At 39.6% G+C, this 13654-nt stretch overlaps 1 protein-coding gene across 4 annotated transcripts in view; it reads right to left on the bottom strand.

Annotated features, from left to right (window-relative positions):
• Positions 1–13654, bottom strand: part of cdkl5 (cyclin dependent kinase like 5) — a 136955-nt gene that overhangs the window by 9724 nt on the left and 113577 nt on the right. For 3 of the 4 annotated variants that reach the window (XM_048540164.2, XM_048540165.2, XM_048540167.2), the window contains 4 exons: positions 11300–11411; positions 11107–11215; positions 6207–6309; positions 1248–1370 (listed from right to left, as the gene is read on the bottom strand). In XM_048540164.2, coding sequence (XP_048396121.1) covers positions 1248–1370; positions 6207–6309; positions 11107–11215; positions 11300–11411 — 447 coding nt within the window. The remainder of the gene's footprint in view (positions 1–1247; positions 1371–6206; positions 6310–11106; positions 11216–11299; positions 11412–13654) is intronic. The other variant, XM_048540166.2, reaches the window with a different exon arrangement.

The following is a 13654-nucleotide window of genomic DNA, read 5'->3' as shown; positions in this document are numbered from 1 at the left end:
CCATGTGGAACCTTGTCAAGGGCTTTACTAAGATCTGTTCAGAGAAGGTTCAGTAGGATGATCCAACGTAATTAACTCAGCCACATTAGGGGCATTTAAACAGTCCTTGGATAAGCATATGCGTTTATGTAGCATAAATGGCAACTGCACAAAACATACCGAAATTTGTAAAAATAAATCGAACTTTTCAAGAAAGGGCAAATGAACTCTTATATGGGGAAAAGATCAACAGCAACTCAAATCTGCAACCATGGAATCATAAAAGTTAGAGCACAAAAGGAAGCCAGCCTGTTGTGTTTGTATGGAAACAAAGTGCAACTCACTTCGTCCTACTTACCTGCCTCTCTCCCCCATAGCCTTCACTTATTTTCTTCAAATAACTAACTCCCTTTGAAAGCCACAATTCCATCTGCTTCGTACACTTTTAGCCAGTGCATTCCAGATCTTAAACACTTACTGCATAACAATCTTTTTCCTCATGTCTCCGTTGCTTCTCTTGCACACTATCTTAAATCAGTGCCCGCTAGTTCTCGTTGCTTTCAAAGGTCACAAAATAATCTACTCTATCCAGTTCCCCTTTGATTTTGAACAGCTATCAAGTTTCTTTTCACCTTCTCTTTTCCTAGGAGAAAAATTCCAGCTTCTCCCATCCATCCACAGAACTGAAATTTCTCACATCTGTAACCATTCTTTCCCAAATTTCTGCAAACTATCTAAAGCCTTCCCATTCAACAGGAAAAGCACATGAATCCCTCCTCAAATCCTTAAGTGCTGTTTGGAACAAAACAGAACTTTTTTAAAATCTATGTGATCCAACTAACTGCTTAAAACTTTGAAAAACCATGGTCAAAAATCCAATCAGAATGTAAAATATCCAGATCTTTTTTCTCCTCTGAAAAGCACCATAGCTAGATTATGTGCATAACTCGGCATTCCCTGAACACGTGCTGCTGTGCTATGCTGCTGCTTTCCAAATCTGAAATCTTCTGATTTTGAACATGCTGTTAGTTAGAGCAGTAAGAAAGGAGAGCTCCTTTTTGCCCAGAAACAAACTCGAGAATTTCTATGTTATATATGACCAAAGTTAAGTTCCTGAATACATTGGCAATATTACTTCATAATGAGGGAAAATCCAAGCTTAGACCAACTTCCAAGACATTGATTCTCAGAATGTGCATGCTCTGGCTGTTATTTGCTTAGAAGCATTATTTCTGTATGTTAGGAATACTGTATTTTAAAATGAATACCATGGGAAGACTGACTACAGGCAGTTCTCTGGAGGAAGAGATATTTTTTAAATGATTCTTTGCACTAAAAAGAGGAAAAAGGGATTTTCTGATAGTTGGATTTTCTCCACCGTAGTTTTCAGTCTGTAATATAAGATAAAAATACACCAAGTGCATAGATATTGCAACACAAGCAACTATATTCCTGTGTCTTTGAATGTACAATTTTTATTCATTTAAATAATCACCAGAGTGTGTAAATTCAGGGACATGTTCCAAATGGTGTAAATTTGGCAGTAACAATGTTAGATTACCAATCAATTGCATCTGTTATCATTCTTATAAAAAAGCTCACTTATTTCAGTTATGGCAATTTGACAAATAACCTTTCCCAATTCAATGAGTTTTACAACTTGTCTAAAACTACACCATATTTTTCCCTGACTGGCTGGCTGTAATAATACTGAAACCTCAAATATTAATGACTAGCCCAAACCACAGTGGATTTATTGGTAATGCCAAATAAGAGTGTGAACTTCTCCCTAGCCACTCAGTTTGCAGAGGTGGACAACATGCAATGGCATCATGATTGACATGCAAGTGTCAGGGAAAGCAGGCAGATGGTGAGATCCATTGTTAGAGACATGCTTGGGGAGGGAACCGTGGGGAGATGATGAGATTAACGAGCATAGACTCTGTGATTGGCCAGTTAATACTGATCTATTTGTTGGAAACCACGGCTCTAGAAGGATAAAGGTAGCAGCTGCATGGTAACATCACCTGCAAACTTCCCTCGAAGTCACGCAGTATTGTGCCTTGGAATCATGTTACTGTTTCTTCAGTGTTACTGAGTCAAAACCCTAGAACTCCCTTCTTAACAGCACGGTGGGTCGACATATATTGAGTGAGCTGCAGCTGTTCAGGAAAGCAGCTCAAGACCACTTTAAGTGCAACTAGGGAAGGGCAATAAATGCTGGACAACATCACATAAATGAACAGGAAAAAAGATTCAAACTGAACTAAGTGATTCCATATTCAAGAAAGGTGAATAGAATTATCTTTACTGCTGACTCTACTGTAATTTTTTTATTTTGTTTTTAAGCATTCCTTTTCTATTTGAAAGATAGGCACATTTTTTCCCCTCAGAAGTCCAATTGAAAAAGAACTTCTGCAAATCTTTTAGGATTAAAGAAATTAGGGTTTACTAACTGCATTCAAAACAGAGAAATGGCACACAACACCCATTCATCCACGTGTCCAACAAAGAAAAAAGAAAGGTAAGAGATACAATTACAAATTAGTGATTTAAAATCAAAGATATCAGGAATAGTTCACATAGTTAGAATCCAGTAAGTAAATGTCCAGTTGTGTAAAGGCAAAATACTACAGATGTTGGACACCTGAAACAAAGAGGATGCTCATCAAACTCAGGCCTGGCAGCCTCATGTGGAGACAGAGTTAACCTTTCGTGTCTAGTGTGATGTTTCTTTGGGACTGAAAAGTGTTGGAAAACTTTATTTTAATATACTTTTGACAGAGGTATGATTTCCAGTGTAAAAGACAAAGGGGATGTCAATGGTTCAGACAGAGAAAGGGAGATCTAAAGTGAGCTTAAAGGTGTGAAAGGAAGGTGTGAGTCTACCTTACAAACAGCAAAGTAAATTAGATAAAAGCAACACAAGGCTGTGGGGTGGGAGGAGGAGAGGGAATCTAAGAAAAATGGATAACAGACTGAAGACAGTTTCTAAAGGTATTCAATTAATTAGAGACCTTGAGACTACAAAGTGACTATGTAGATAGTGAGGAATTAATTCTTGAGACTGCATTGTGCTTTGTTGGAACATTGCTGATCTGGGCCTGAATCAATGTTAAGATTAGATTAGATTCCCTACAGTGTGGAAACAGGCCCTTTGGCCGAGCAAGATGGCTTATTAAAAGGGGAAGCAACTAGACGGTACAGGGTCATGCCTACAAAGCTGCTCTGCTAAGAGGTCACTTAGTCTGTATTTGGTCTTGTCAAAGTAAAGGAGAATGTCCAGTTGAGGTTCTTTCAGTTGCTGTGTAAGGAAATCCCTTCCACAAGGAGAACTACAGTTGAATTGCTGGCAAAGGTGCAACTGGGTCACTTCATTAGCAAAATACAGGTTTCGTTGCCAAAAATCACATTTTATGGAGACAGTGAGATCAGAAATTGGCATCTAGCAAAGCCTATGATGTGTTATGATGCGTCAGCTTCTCTTGCTATGAGTTGACGGTAAATCTAAAACTAAATATATTTAAAGGTGATTTCAAATAAACCAGTTTCTGAGAGTCATTAGTAACTAAGTCAATCAATAATGGATTATCTCCTTGGCTTAGAATGGGCTGAGCAGACATCTTGTCAATGATTCGTTTATGTCTCAATCATTCAACATTTCTGGGAGCCATCAACTTGCTCATTCCGTGTTCAATAGCAACCATTTTAAAATTTGCCAAAAGTCCATGTTAAAGACTTTAAAACGAAAAATAATTGTTTTTATCAAGACAATCCAGGATCACTCTCATAATAAAAGCAAAATATTGTATATACTGGAAATCTGAAACAAAAGTAGACAATACTGGAGAAACTCAGCATGTCGAGCAGCCTCTGTGGAGAGGGAAACAGAGTCAATGCTTCAAATCCAGTATGGCTCTTCTAAGACCCACTGAGTTTCTCCAGTATTTTCTGTTTTTGTTTCAGGATTCTCCGCTGTGCTCTCTTAGCATTACATTCCTCCAAACATGAGAGAAAAACCGATTTATGTTTTAGAAACATGTTTAAGGAGAACATAAAAAGCAGGTGTGCACATTCATTCTCACTCACTCACTCTTGAAAGACAGACACATAGGTAGTTGAGGATTCCTTGCTGCAGTGTAAGGGTTTACACGTGAGTCAGCACTCTGTGTCATGGGACTTCATAGTACCAAAAAAAGTGTCTTGCTGTGGTGGACCAAACAGCTTATCTTGTCTGTACACATCTCAATATGTGGATTGGGAATGGAGTCTATCTTGGTCATGGCATTTACTTTCCAGTTAGTAATTTGGTACCATGTTGTCTTGCCTGGTTTTGGTACCAGAGCCTTGAGGAGACCTTCATCTTGTCTGGAGTTCAGCTACAATGGTGTTCAGCATGGACTGGATTTCCTGCCTGATCTATACTACATTACCAGAGATCAGCAGGTTGAGTTTTTGACCAATTGTTCAGAGTTTTCCCTCATCCCCTTCATGATCTGTTAGTGGGCATACCCCATTAAAGATTATTCGAGTAGATTCGAGCGGCCACATCTTTCCACTACTTGGGCCAGTGTTGCTAGTCGTGCACCTAAATATAGGAGTCAAGTGCCTGCCAGATAGGGAGAAAATGGGACGCTTTCTGTCTCCTTACCATTGCTAAGTACCCTTAGGTGCATCCACCATCTGGGAGACACTCTGCTTGACTAGGTTCTGGGTTTAATCAAGTTTTAACCGTACTTGGATTCCCCTTCTGGTAGGCCCACAGTGTTCTCAGAATATCATGTTTCCCTGACCAATTTTGAGAGTCGGATAGGAGTTGATTCCCAACTGGTTCCATTTCATTTCTGGCTCTACTGCCCTCAAATGCCTGTCCAGTTCCTTCTGTACTACACTAACTCAGCAAGTAGCTTAAGTAACTCTTTCACCATATGTGTGTCTTTCTGAAACCGTACCTGTTTTTCCTCCAAAGTCAAAAAATTACTGCCAATCAGCTAAGCAGCCTGCTCACATAGTAAGGTTACAGATTTCTCTCAGTTTTCATTTTCTTGTGTGGTGTGGGACCTTTAGGCAGCCCTGTTCTGTTCCATAGCACGTTTTTAAAAAATTGTGGGATGCAGGCTTCACTGGCTGGGCCACTTAAAGATGATTTCAAACAACTGCAGGTTCAGATATATGACTGATTCAGGCTTAGCCACTCAGCTAACAAGGTGGATTTTTGTTGTCCTGGCCAAAATCTATCATGTCTTCGGGGCAGACAGTGTGGAGTTGTTAGTACGACGTCTAACAATAATGGATTTCAGTGGTCTCCTTTGGTCAGAAGTGACTGAGGTGGACATCTCATTGAATTGGCTGGAATATTCAAACAATGCAAATACTCTAACATTGCAAGAGGAAGTTGGAAGCTTTATTTGTCCTTTTGTAATTGCTGGAAGTACCTGGAAGCAGTCAACTTGCTCATTGTGTTTTAAAATTTTAAAGTATGGCAAGAGTCCATTTTAAAAGTAATTTAAACAAAATAAATTCATGTTTAAAAAGGCAATTTAGGCTATTTCTCTTCCTGCTTCTGGGCATTACAGCATGCGAGGTCATACAAATCACCTAACTGCTATACTCAATATAGTGCAGTTACATAAAATGAGGATTGTCCCTTCTGGTTGCAAAGGTTATGTTGTGCCAGACCAAATCTGACTGAAAGAACCTGCACCTCTTTGTTAAGTGCATTTATTGATCATGTAAGAAGTTGCATTTTCACACTGGGAAAATGATTTAGTTGAAGAAGATGATTTAAATCTAATATGAAAACTCGTAAAATTCACAGTCTACACGCTTCACAACAGGGAAAGCAATACCAGCTTTTTAAAAAAAACTACAGGTATTCATCCTTGATTAAAAGTTTAGAAAGCCCTGAAAATAGTTCAATGTAATAGCCTCACACCTAGCATTATTGATCTGAAAACTGAGTCACATATTAGAATGCGTTTTCAATCTAACAAAATATTTTGACTATATTTTAATAATTGAAGCTCTTTGTTTTCACTTGAAACAATTCCGGGGAAATGCATTAATCTGACAATTACACCAGAGACGCTCAAGGGATTAGATCTGGGCTCGTACACACAAAACTAACACTAGGAAAATAAGCTACGTTGACAAAACAATAACTACCAAACACCCCCATCCATTCCTCAATTCATTATAAATTCTCTTAGAGAGCAATAAAAACTTACAGTTTGTGATTTCTTCTTTTTCTTTTTTATTGCTCTGAAGAAACCCTTTCCCTTTTCCTTAGTTTGTTCAGGGGCATTTATGTTAAGATTCTCTGTACTTTTCCTGAAATTAAGAACAATATGTTTATCACCACAGTTATGAGAAACTTAATGACATCATATGAATTGGACAAATGACTAGATAATGTTACTTTTGGAGATGCTACAGGAGCAACAAATTTTAAGAATTAACTGGGTTGACTGGTCTACAATAGCAGTACAAAATGGGTTCAAAACAAATCAGTAGCTTGTTTTTCAACTCAACGTTATCTTCTTGTATGGAACAATAGTTCATAGCTGACAAAGTGTGGAGCTGGATGAACACAGCAGGCCAAGCAGCATCTCAGGAGCACAAAAGCTGACGTTTCGGGCCTAGACCCTTCATCAGAGAGGGGGATGGGGAGGGGGTTCTGAAATAAATAGGGAGAGAGGGGGAGGTGGACCGAAGATGAATAGAGGCGAAGATAGGTGGAGAGGAGAGTATAGGTGGGGAGGTAGGGAGGGGATAGGTCAGTCCGGGGAGGACGGACAGGTCAAGGAGTTGGGATGAGGTTAGTAGGTGGGAAATGGAGGTGTGGCTTGAGGTGGGAGGAAGGGATAGGTGAGAGGAAGAACAGGTTAGGGAGGCAGGGACGAGCTGGGCTGGTTTTGGGATGCAGTGGGGGACGGTGAGATTTTGAAGATTGTGAAGTCCGCATTGATACCATTAGGCTGCAGGGTTCCCAAGTGGAATATGAGTTGCTGTTCCTGCAAACTTCAGGTGACATCATTGTGGCACTACAGGAGGCCTATAAACAACTGCATGTCCCAGTCGCGAACCATTTTAACTCCCCTCCCATTCCTTAGACGACATGTCCATCAATGGTCTCCTGCTGTGCAACAATGATGCCAGGTGAAGGTTGCTGGAACAGCAACTCATATTCCGCAAGGGCACCCTGCAGCCCAATGGTATCAATGTGGACTTCACATGCTTCAAAATCTCCCCCTCCCCCACTGCATCCCAAAACCAGCCCAGCTCGTCCCCTCCCCCCACTGCATCCCAGAACCAGCCCAGCTCGTCCCCGCCTCCCTAACCTGTTCTTCCTCTCACCTATCCCCTCCTCCCACCTCAAGCCACACCTCCATTTCCCGCCTACTAACCTCATCCCGCCTCCTTGACCACCTCCCCAGACTGACCTATCCCCTCCCCGCCTATACTCTGCTCTCCACCTATCTACTCCTCTATCCACCTTTGATCTGCCTCCTCCTCTCTCCCTATTTATTTCAGAACCCTCTCCCCATCCCCCTCTCTGATGAAGGGTCTAGGCCCGAAACATCAGTTTTTGTGCTCCTGAGATGCTGCTTGGCCTGCTATGTTCATCCAGCTTCACACTGTCACCTTGGATTCTCCAGCATCTGCAGCTCCCATTACCTCTCATCACAATAGTTTATAGCTTTTTTTGTGAACAAGTGGCACGGTGGCTCAGGGATTAGCACTGCTGCCTCATAGCTCCAGGAATTCCAGCCTTGGGTGACCGTCTGTGTGGAGTTTACATGTTCTCCCTGTATCTGTGTGGGTTTCCATCATGTGTTCCAGCTTCCTCCCACATTGCAAACATATGCAGGATACGTGAAGTGGCCATGCTAGATAAATTGTCCCTAGTGTCCAGGGATGTGTAGGCTAGATAGACAGCAGTAGCAAATGTGGGGATAGGGAAGGGTGGGGGTGGGATGCTCTTTGGAGGGTTGGTACAGATTTGATGGACCAAATGGCCTCTTTCAACACTGTAGTGATTCTGTGAGCCATCATACCATCACGATGATTCTAAGTTTCACAAAGATTTCTCCTGATGTCACGGCTGTTTTTGCTTACCATAAAATACAAATCTTGGCAATAATTTATAAATACATTTCGGAAAGAAACCAGAACGTCACAAAGGACACAAAGGCTGCTGATTTGCTACAAACCAATTTTGCACTGCTGGCATTCTGCATTTCATTCAAAAGCTTTTCCATCTAAGTAATCAAGTTGTGTATTTTTTGTATTTCTACGGTAAAAAGCCATGAGATGGTAAAATTGAAATGATCCTCATCTTACAACTAGTCATATCAGTTCAGTGTATGTAAGCCTAACGCACTTTTTCTTGCATCCTTCCTGATATTAAGATTAATAATAATGAGTGGAAGTTTGATAAGGCAAATTAGTATACCACGATATGGCTTATAACACAGGGGTCTTGTGGCTTTTAAAATCCTGAAGAGAATCTGGCATGGCAAATTCACCTTAATTGCATATGTATTTAAATTACAACTGCACTTGTGCTGAATTCGAATGAACAGTGCTCAAATGCTAAATGGATTCATCCTGACTGTGCTTAGCTTTGAAAGAAAATCTGCTGAATCCCAGAAAAATACTACGTATAAATGTCATTGCATTAATGTTAATTAAGTTGATTAAGAATTTCCAGGAATGTCACTGCAATTATGACAGCCAATTGAAAATACTGAGGGGAATGGAAGTTTTCTGCCTGGACTAGATGCCGCTTTCTGCAATCCTTCAGCTCAGCTCAACTCAAACTCGTCCTGACAATCAGAAGTCGTGTTGACCTATTAAAAAGGAAATATTTTCCTTAAAATTTTGCTTCAATTCCATATTAGATATTTGATTTCAGGAAGAACACACAATCAATAAGAAGGGACTGAAACTAACAAAATCAGGAATATACTACGTATTCCATCATCCAGCAATAACATTTCACTTCTTGGACTCTGACATCTGCATTTTATCAGATTTCTACAGTACAAGAACTAGCTCTTAATTAGCTCCAAATTTAACCTTGAACAAAACGCTAAATTAAATAAAAATATTCAGGTTCTTTCTCTTTCATTGCCAATGTGAGCGTCTGTCAATTTCTGATTACGTCTCTACACAATTATAATTAAACTATGTAATCTCAAAAAGATAATTGATTCTTTGGGATCACTATTTCAAGAAACTAATGCCACAGCTTATTTGATAAATATCTGACAGGTCTACTATAGCGGAAGGAGAACCTAAACAGGGCCAGGCCATTTGGCCCCTCAAGCTTGTGTTGTCATCTAAGATGATCAAGGTTTCTCTGACTATGGCCTCAACTCTAATTTTGCCTGACCCCATAATGTTCGACCTCTTTGGAAATAAACTGAATGCCCAAGCTTTGACTGCTCTGGGTACTGAACTTTGAAGATTAATGACTAATTAAAGACTAAGATTAATTGAGAAGAGAAATTCCCCTTCAGATCAGTTTTAAATGGCAGATACAGGGTGGGGTGCCATGGCAATAATGTGGATTAGTAATCCAGAAGTCCAGACTAATACTTTGGGACAGTCCACCTTGGTAGATGGTGAAATTGAATTTAATAAAATGTGGAATTAAAAACTAGCCTTCAGCCAACCACGTTTCCATCATCTACTGTCATTTAAAAAAAACCCATATGATTCTATTAATGTCCTTTTGGGAATGAAAACTACCAACCTTATCCAGTCTGGCCCAGATGTGACTCCAGACTCTCAGCAATACGGTTGACTCAAATGCTGTCTGTCAGCTTAGCCAGTGATGGCCACATCCCATGAATGAATAAAAAGAAAGCTTATTTTGACACTGTGGCCTGTATGCTAAATTCCTCCAATAAAACATCCTCTCTGCACCAACACTGTCACACCCCTTCAGATTACCTCTCATTTTTCTAAACTCCAAATGAATTTCGGCCAGCTTGCTCAATGTTTTCTTATGTCACTCCTTAAATAAGGAGCCTAAAACTGCACATTGCACTCTTGGTGTGGTCTAACTAATGATCTGTAATAGTTGTGGCAAAATGTCTGTTCTGGATCATCACAAATGGCCCAAAAAAATGCTCAGATTACTTCAAAGGTATTTCAGAGATTAGAGCAACAGGTGAAGTATGCTCTTTCACACTGTCATGCAGTAGCAATATGTGCTATTTTCCATTAATAGAAAATGATTGCTAAACTGAATAGATTTCTTGACAATCACACAAATGGCTAATTATGATGCATGAATTTCAGCGCTGGTACATAGGTTGTGCTTCTCAATGCCTGGCAGATTGTGAACACTTGAAGGGATGTTAGATTTGAAACAATCAGCCTGTGTTTGCAAAACTCAGATTGTAATGTTGAACACGAGATTTGATTCAATGATTGAATTCTTGCTGAATCACCCTTTGTTTGATAAGAATTACACTAACCAATTTAGGATGATCAGTTGGGCTTAGAGAGTGGCTAACGGCTACTCAAAGCTACATACTTTCAGACACAGATACCTCTCCTCCGTAAGGCTAACAGAAATTCATGCAACCATATGTCCTTTTTAAATTAAACAATGGCATGAATAACAGAAGTTCCCCTTGTGCATTCTCCATAGCAATGCATCAACCAGTCATTTTGCCAACCAATCAGCACCCTTTCCTAAAGGACTGTAAATTATTGGTCCCTTTGACATTTGGTTTCCTGCTTTTTTCAGATGAGTGTAAGGCTAGAGCTATGATAGCTTGTTTCTTTTCTCAGCAATACTAAGTTTTGTGCTATGAAGACATTAAAGCTAAATTTAGGTTTAACATTAAAACTTAACCTCTAATTGTAATTATATATTCCTTGTGTGCAGCAAGCTATTTAATTCCGTTATTAATTGCACACACAATAGCACACTGCAGCACATAATTCTACATACACTCTGCATTTATTATTCCAGTTAAAATTTTCTTCCTTTCCAATGGCTACAGAAATTCAGCCATATTCCTGAGTACCATCATATTTAATTTTGCATGTGTGCATTGCATTTTAAGTTCTATATCGAGATGCAGAGAAACAAGGTGAAAGACTTACCAAAGGTCAAAAGCTGTATGTCTTTTGGAGTGTTTTGACTTGGAGTTACTGGCCAATGATATATTAATTGGACCTCTCTCACTGAATGTGCCCTCCAAGGAAGAATAGTCTGGTCAAACAATAACATTATTAAATAGTGCATTACCATCTTGTCCACTGATCAATGCACAGTGACGCATGTGCTCTCACTTACCTTCATAATAGCTTCGTACTCGTCTATCCCTGGGCACTGTATCAGAAAACACATACTTATTTTCTTTTGTGGACAGACCATCTTCTAAGTGAATATCATGATATCCTCCAGGCTAAAATGTAAGCATATTAGCATAATGTTATATCTTGCAAATACCATAGATCAGAATCTGACTGTGATGTCTAGTAGAAATTCAAGCATCATGGACAAATCATTTAAAAACACAAGAAGAAGAAAACAATTATATCTGAAGTATCTTATAACATTTCAGTTCATTAAAAAAAAACTGCTTCTCATTCCAGATTGTACTATACTTCAGGGATGAATCATTTAGATTGCATTGCCTAAATCACATACCATTAGCTGCAGAAATAATGAAAAGTGCAATTTACATACTAAATCCTGTATAAATTTAAAAGCAGAAATATAATTTGGAACATTAGATTGGCAGAGGATGAAATTGCTGCAAGTTTGTTAATAAATTCAACAATGAAATGTCAGAACTAGTCAGTGCACTCTCCAGTGCAAAGCAATATAGAACATAGAACATAGAACAGTACAGCACAGAACAGGCCCTTCAGCCCACAATGTTGTGCCGACCATTGATCCTCATGTATGCACCCTCAAATTTCTGTGACCATATACATGTCCAGCAGTCTCTTAAATGACCCCAATGACCTTGCTTCCACAACTGCTGCTGGCAACGCATTCCATGCTCTCACAACTCTCTGCGTAAAGAACCTGCCTCTGACATCCCCTCTATACTTTCCACCAACCAGCTTAAAACTATGACCCCTCGTGCTAGCCATTTCTGCCCTGGGAAATAGTCTCTGGCTATCAACTCTATCTATGCATAGTTATGCATTCAATTTTACTCTTGTTAGAAAATTATGTTATGTGATCTTCATAGAATGAGTTTCTGGAGAAAAAACTGTAGTACTAAATTTAAATATTCTAGAATGCTCCAAAGTTCTCAAAAAAAATTAACTGAATCATAGAAGACCTAAAATGTGAAATCAGGCCATTCTGCCCATCGAGTTCACATCAACCCTCTGAAGACCTACCATATAACCCATTTCCCGTGGCTAAGCCACCTACCCCTACACATCCCTGGACACTATGGGTAATTTAGCATGGTCAATCCTGTCTCAATCTAACCTGTGTAACTTTAAACTCTGGGAGGAAACGAGCACTGAGAGGGAACCCACACAGACACAGGGAGAATTTGCACAAACTCCACCCAGACAGAGTCACCCGAGGGTAGAACTGAACCGGAGTCCATAGTGCTCTCAGGCAGCAGTGCGAACCACTGCCCTTGGCATTCTCTGAGAAGTGATTCTGTAAATAAATTTCCAGCAATGAAACTACATTTTCTTCTGTATGTGACTATCAACTGTGATCAAAGTCCTGTCAAAAACCACTCGTAATCATTGCCCATGCTTCTACAGAGATGAAGCACAAGTTGGAAATGAAACTCCCTCCTAGTTCAGAGACAGCCAGACACCACTTTAGTGCTCCAAGCCTTGCCAATCCAATGCTCGCAGAAAATAGTCTCCTACCTCCCTCATTTCTAATATCCTCTCAGCATCATCCCTCACTTCTACTATCCTCTCAGCATCCCAGCAAAAGCCTTCCACATTCCATCAATACCCACTGTTACCAGTTCATTGAACATCTTTTCCCATACCAGGTATTCCACCTTTACTAACAATTTGAATGATACTTAACCCACACACTCCACTATTGCCAGACTCAGGGATAAAATAAAAGGCCTAACTCAACATTTCAACTGTTACTGCCATCTCTAGCTTTCACAGCTGAAATATTTCTTTATCCTAAATTACTCTAAGTAATTCCAAATAGATACAAGCTCGATAGTTTGGTGGAGAAACTTTAAATTCTTGCAGTATTATGATATATGGCAGCATTCATCCCGCTCTTGCTGCATGCATGGGCTTAAAATATAGTTAACACAAAATATTATGCACATACACAAATGAAGAAACGTAACTAGGCCAATCTTGTGCAGGTGTGATTAAATAAAATTGTCAAAAATTTCCAAATCACCAATCTAAGTCCCAGCCCATTGTTTGTCAAACAAATCAAATTCGATCATCATGTGTGTTGACAATAAAGTAGTATTAAGTAGCATAATCTTCCAGAGATAACCTAAATAGAAGATCAAGGCAAATACAAAACAGCAAATTTCCCACTCCCATTTCTGATGGCAAAATGGATGATCTAAGAATATAGATCAGCAGTATCTATTTAGTCTAAGATAGTAAGGACTGCTGATGCTGGAGTCTGAGATAACATGGTGCGGAGAGGAAGGAACACAGCAGGCCAGGAAAACTG

Source organism: Stegostoma tigrinum, chromosome 12 (genome assembly GCF_030684315.1).
Source record: "Stegostoma tigrinum isolate sSteTig4 chromosome 12, sSteTig4.hap1, whole genome shotgun sequence".
Lineage (NCBI taxonomy): Eukaryota > Metazoa > Chordata > Chondrichthyes > Orectolobiformes > Stegostomatidae > Stegostoma > Stegostoma tigrinum.
Note: the sequence above shows the minus strand (reverse complement) of the source record. Positions and strands in the feature narration are given on the sequence as shown.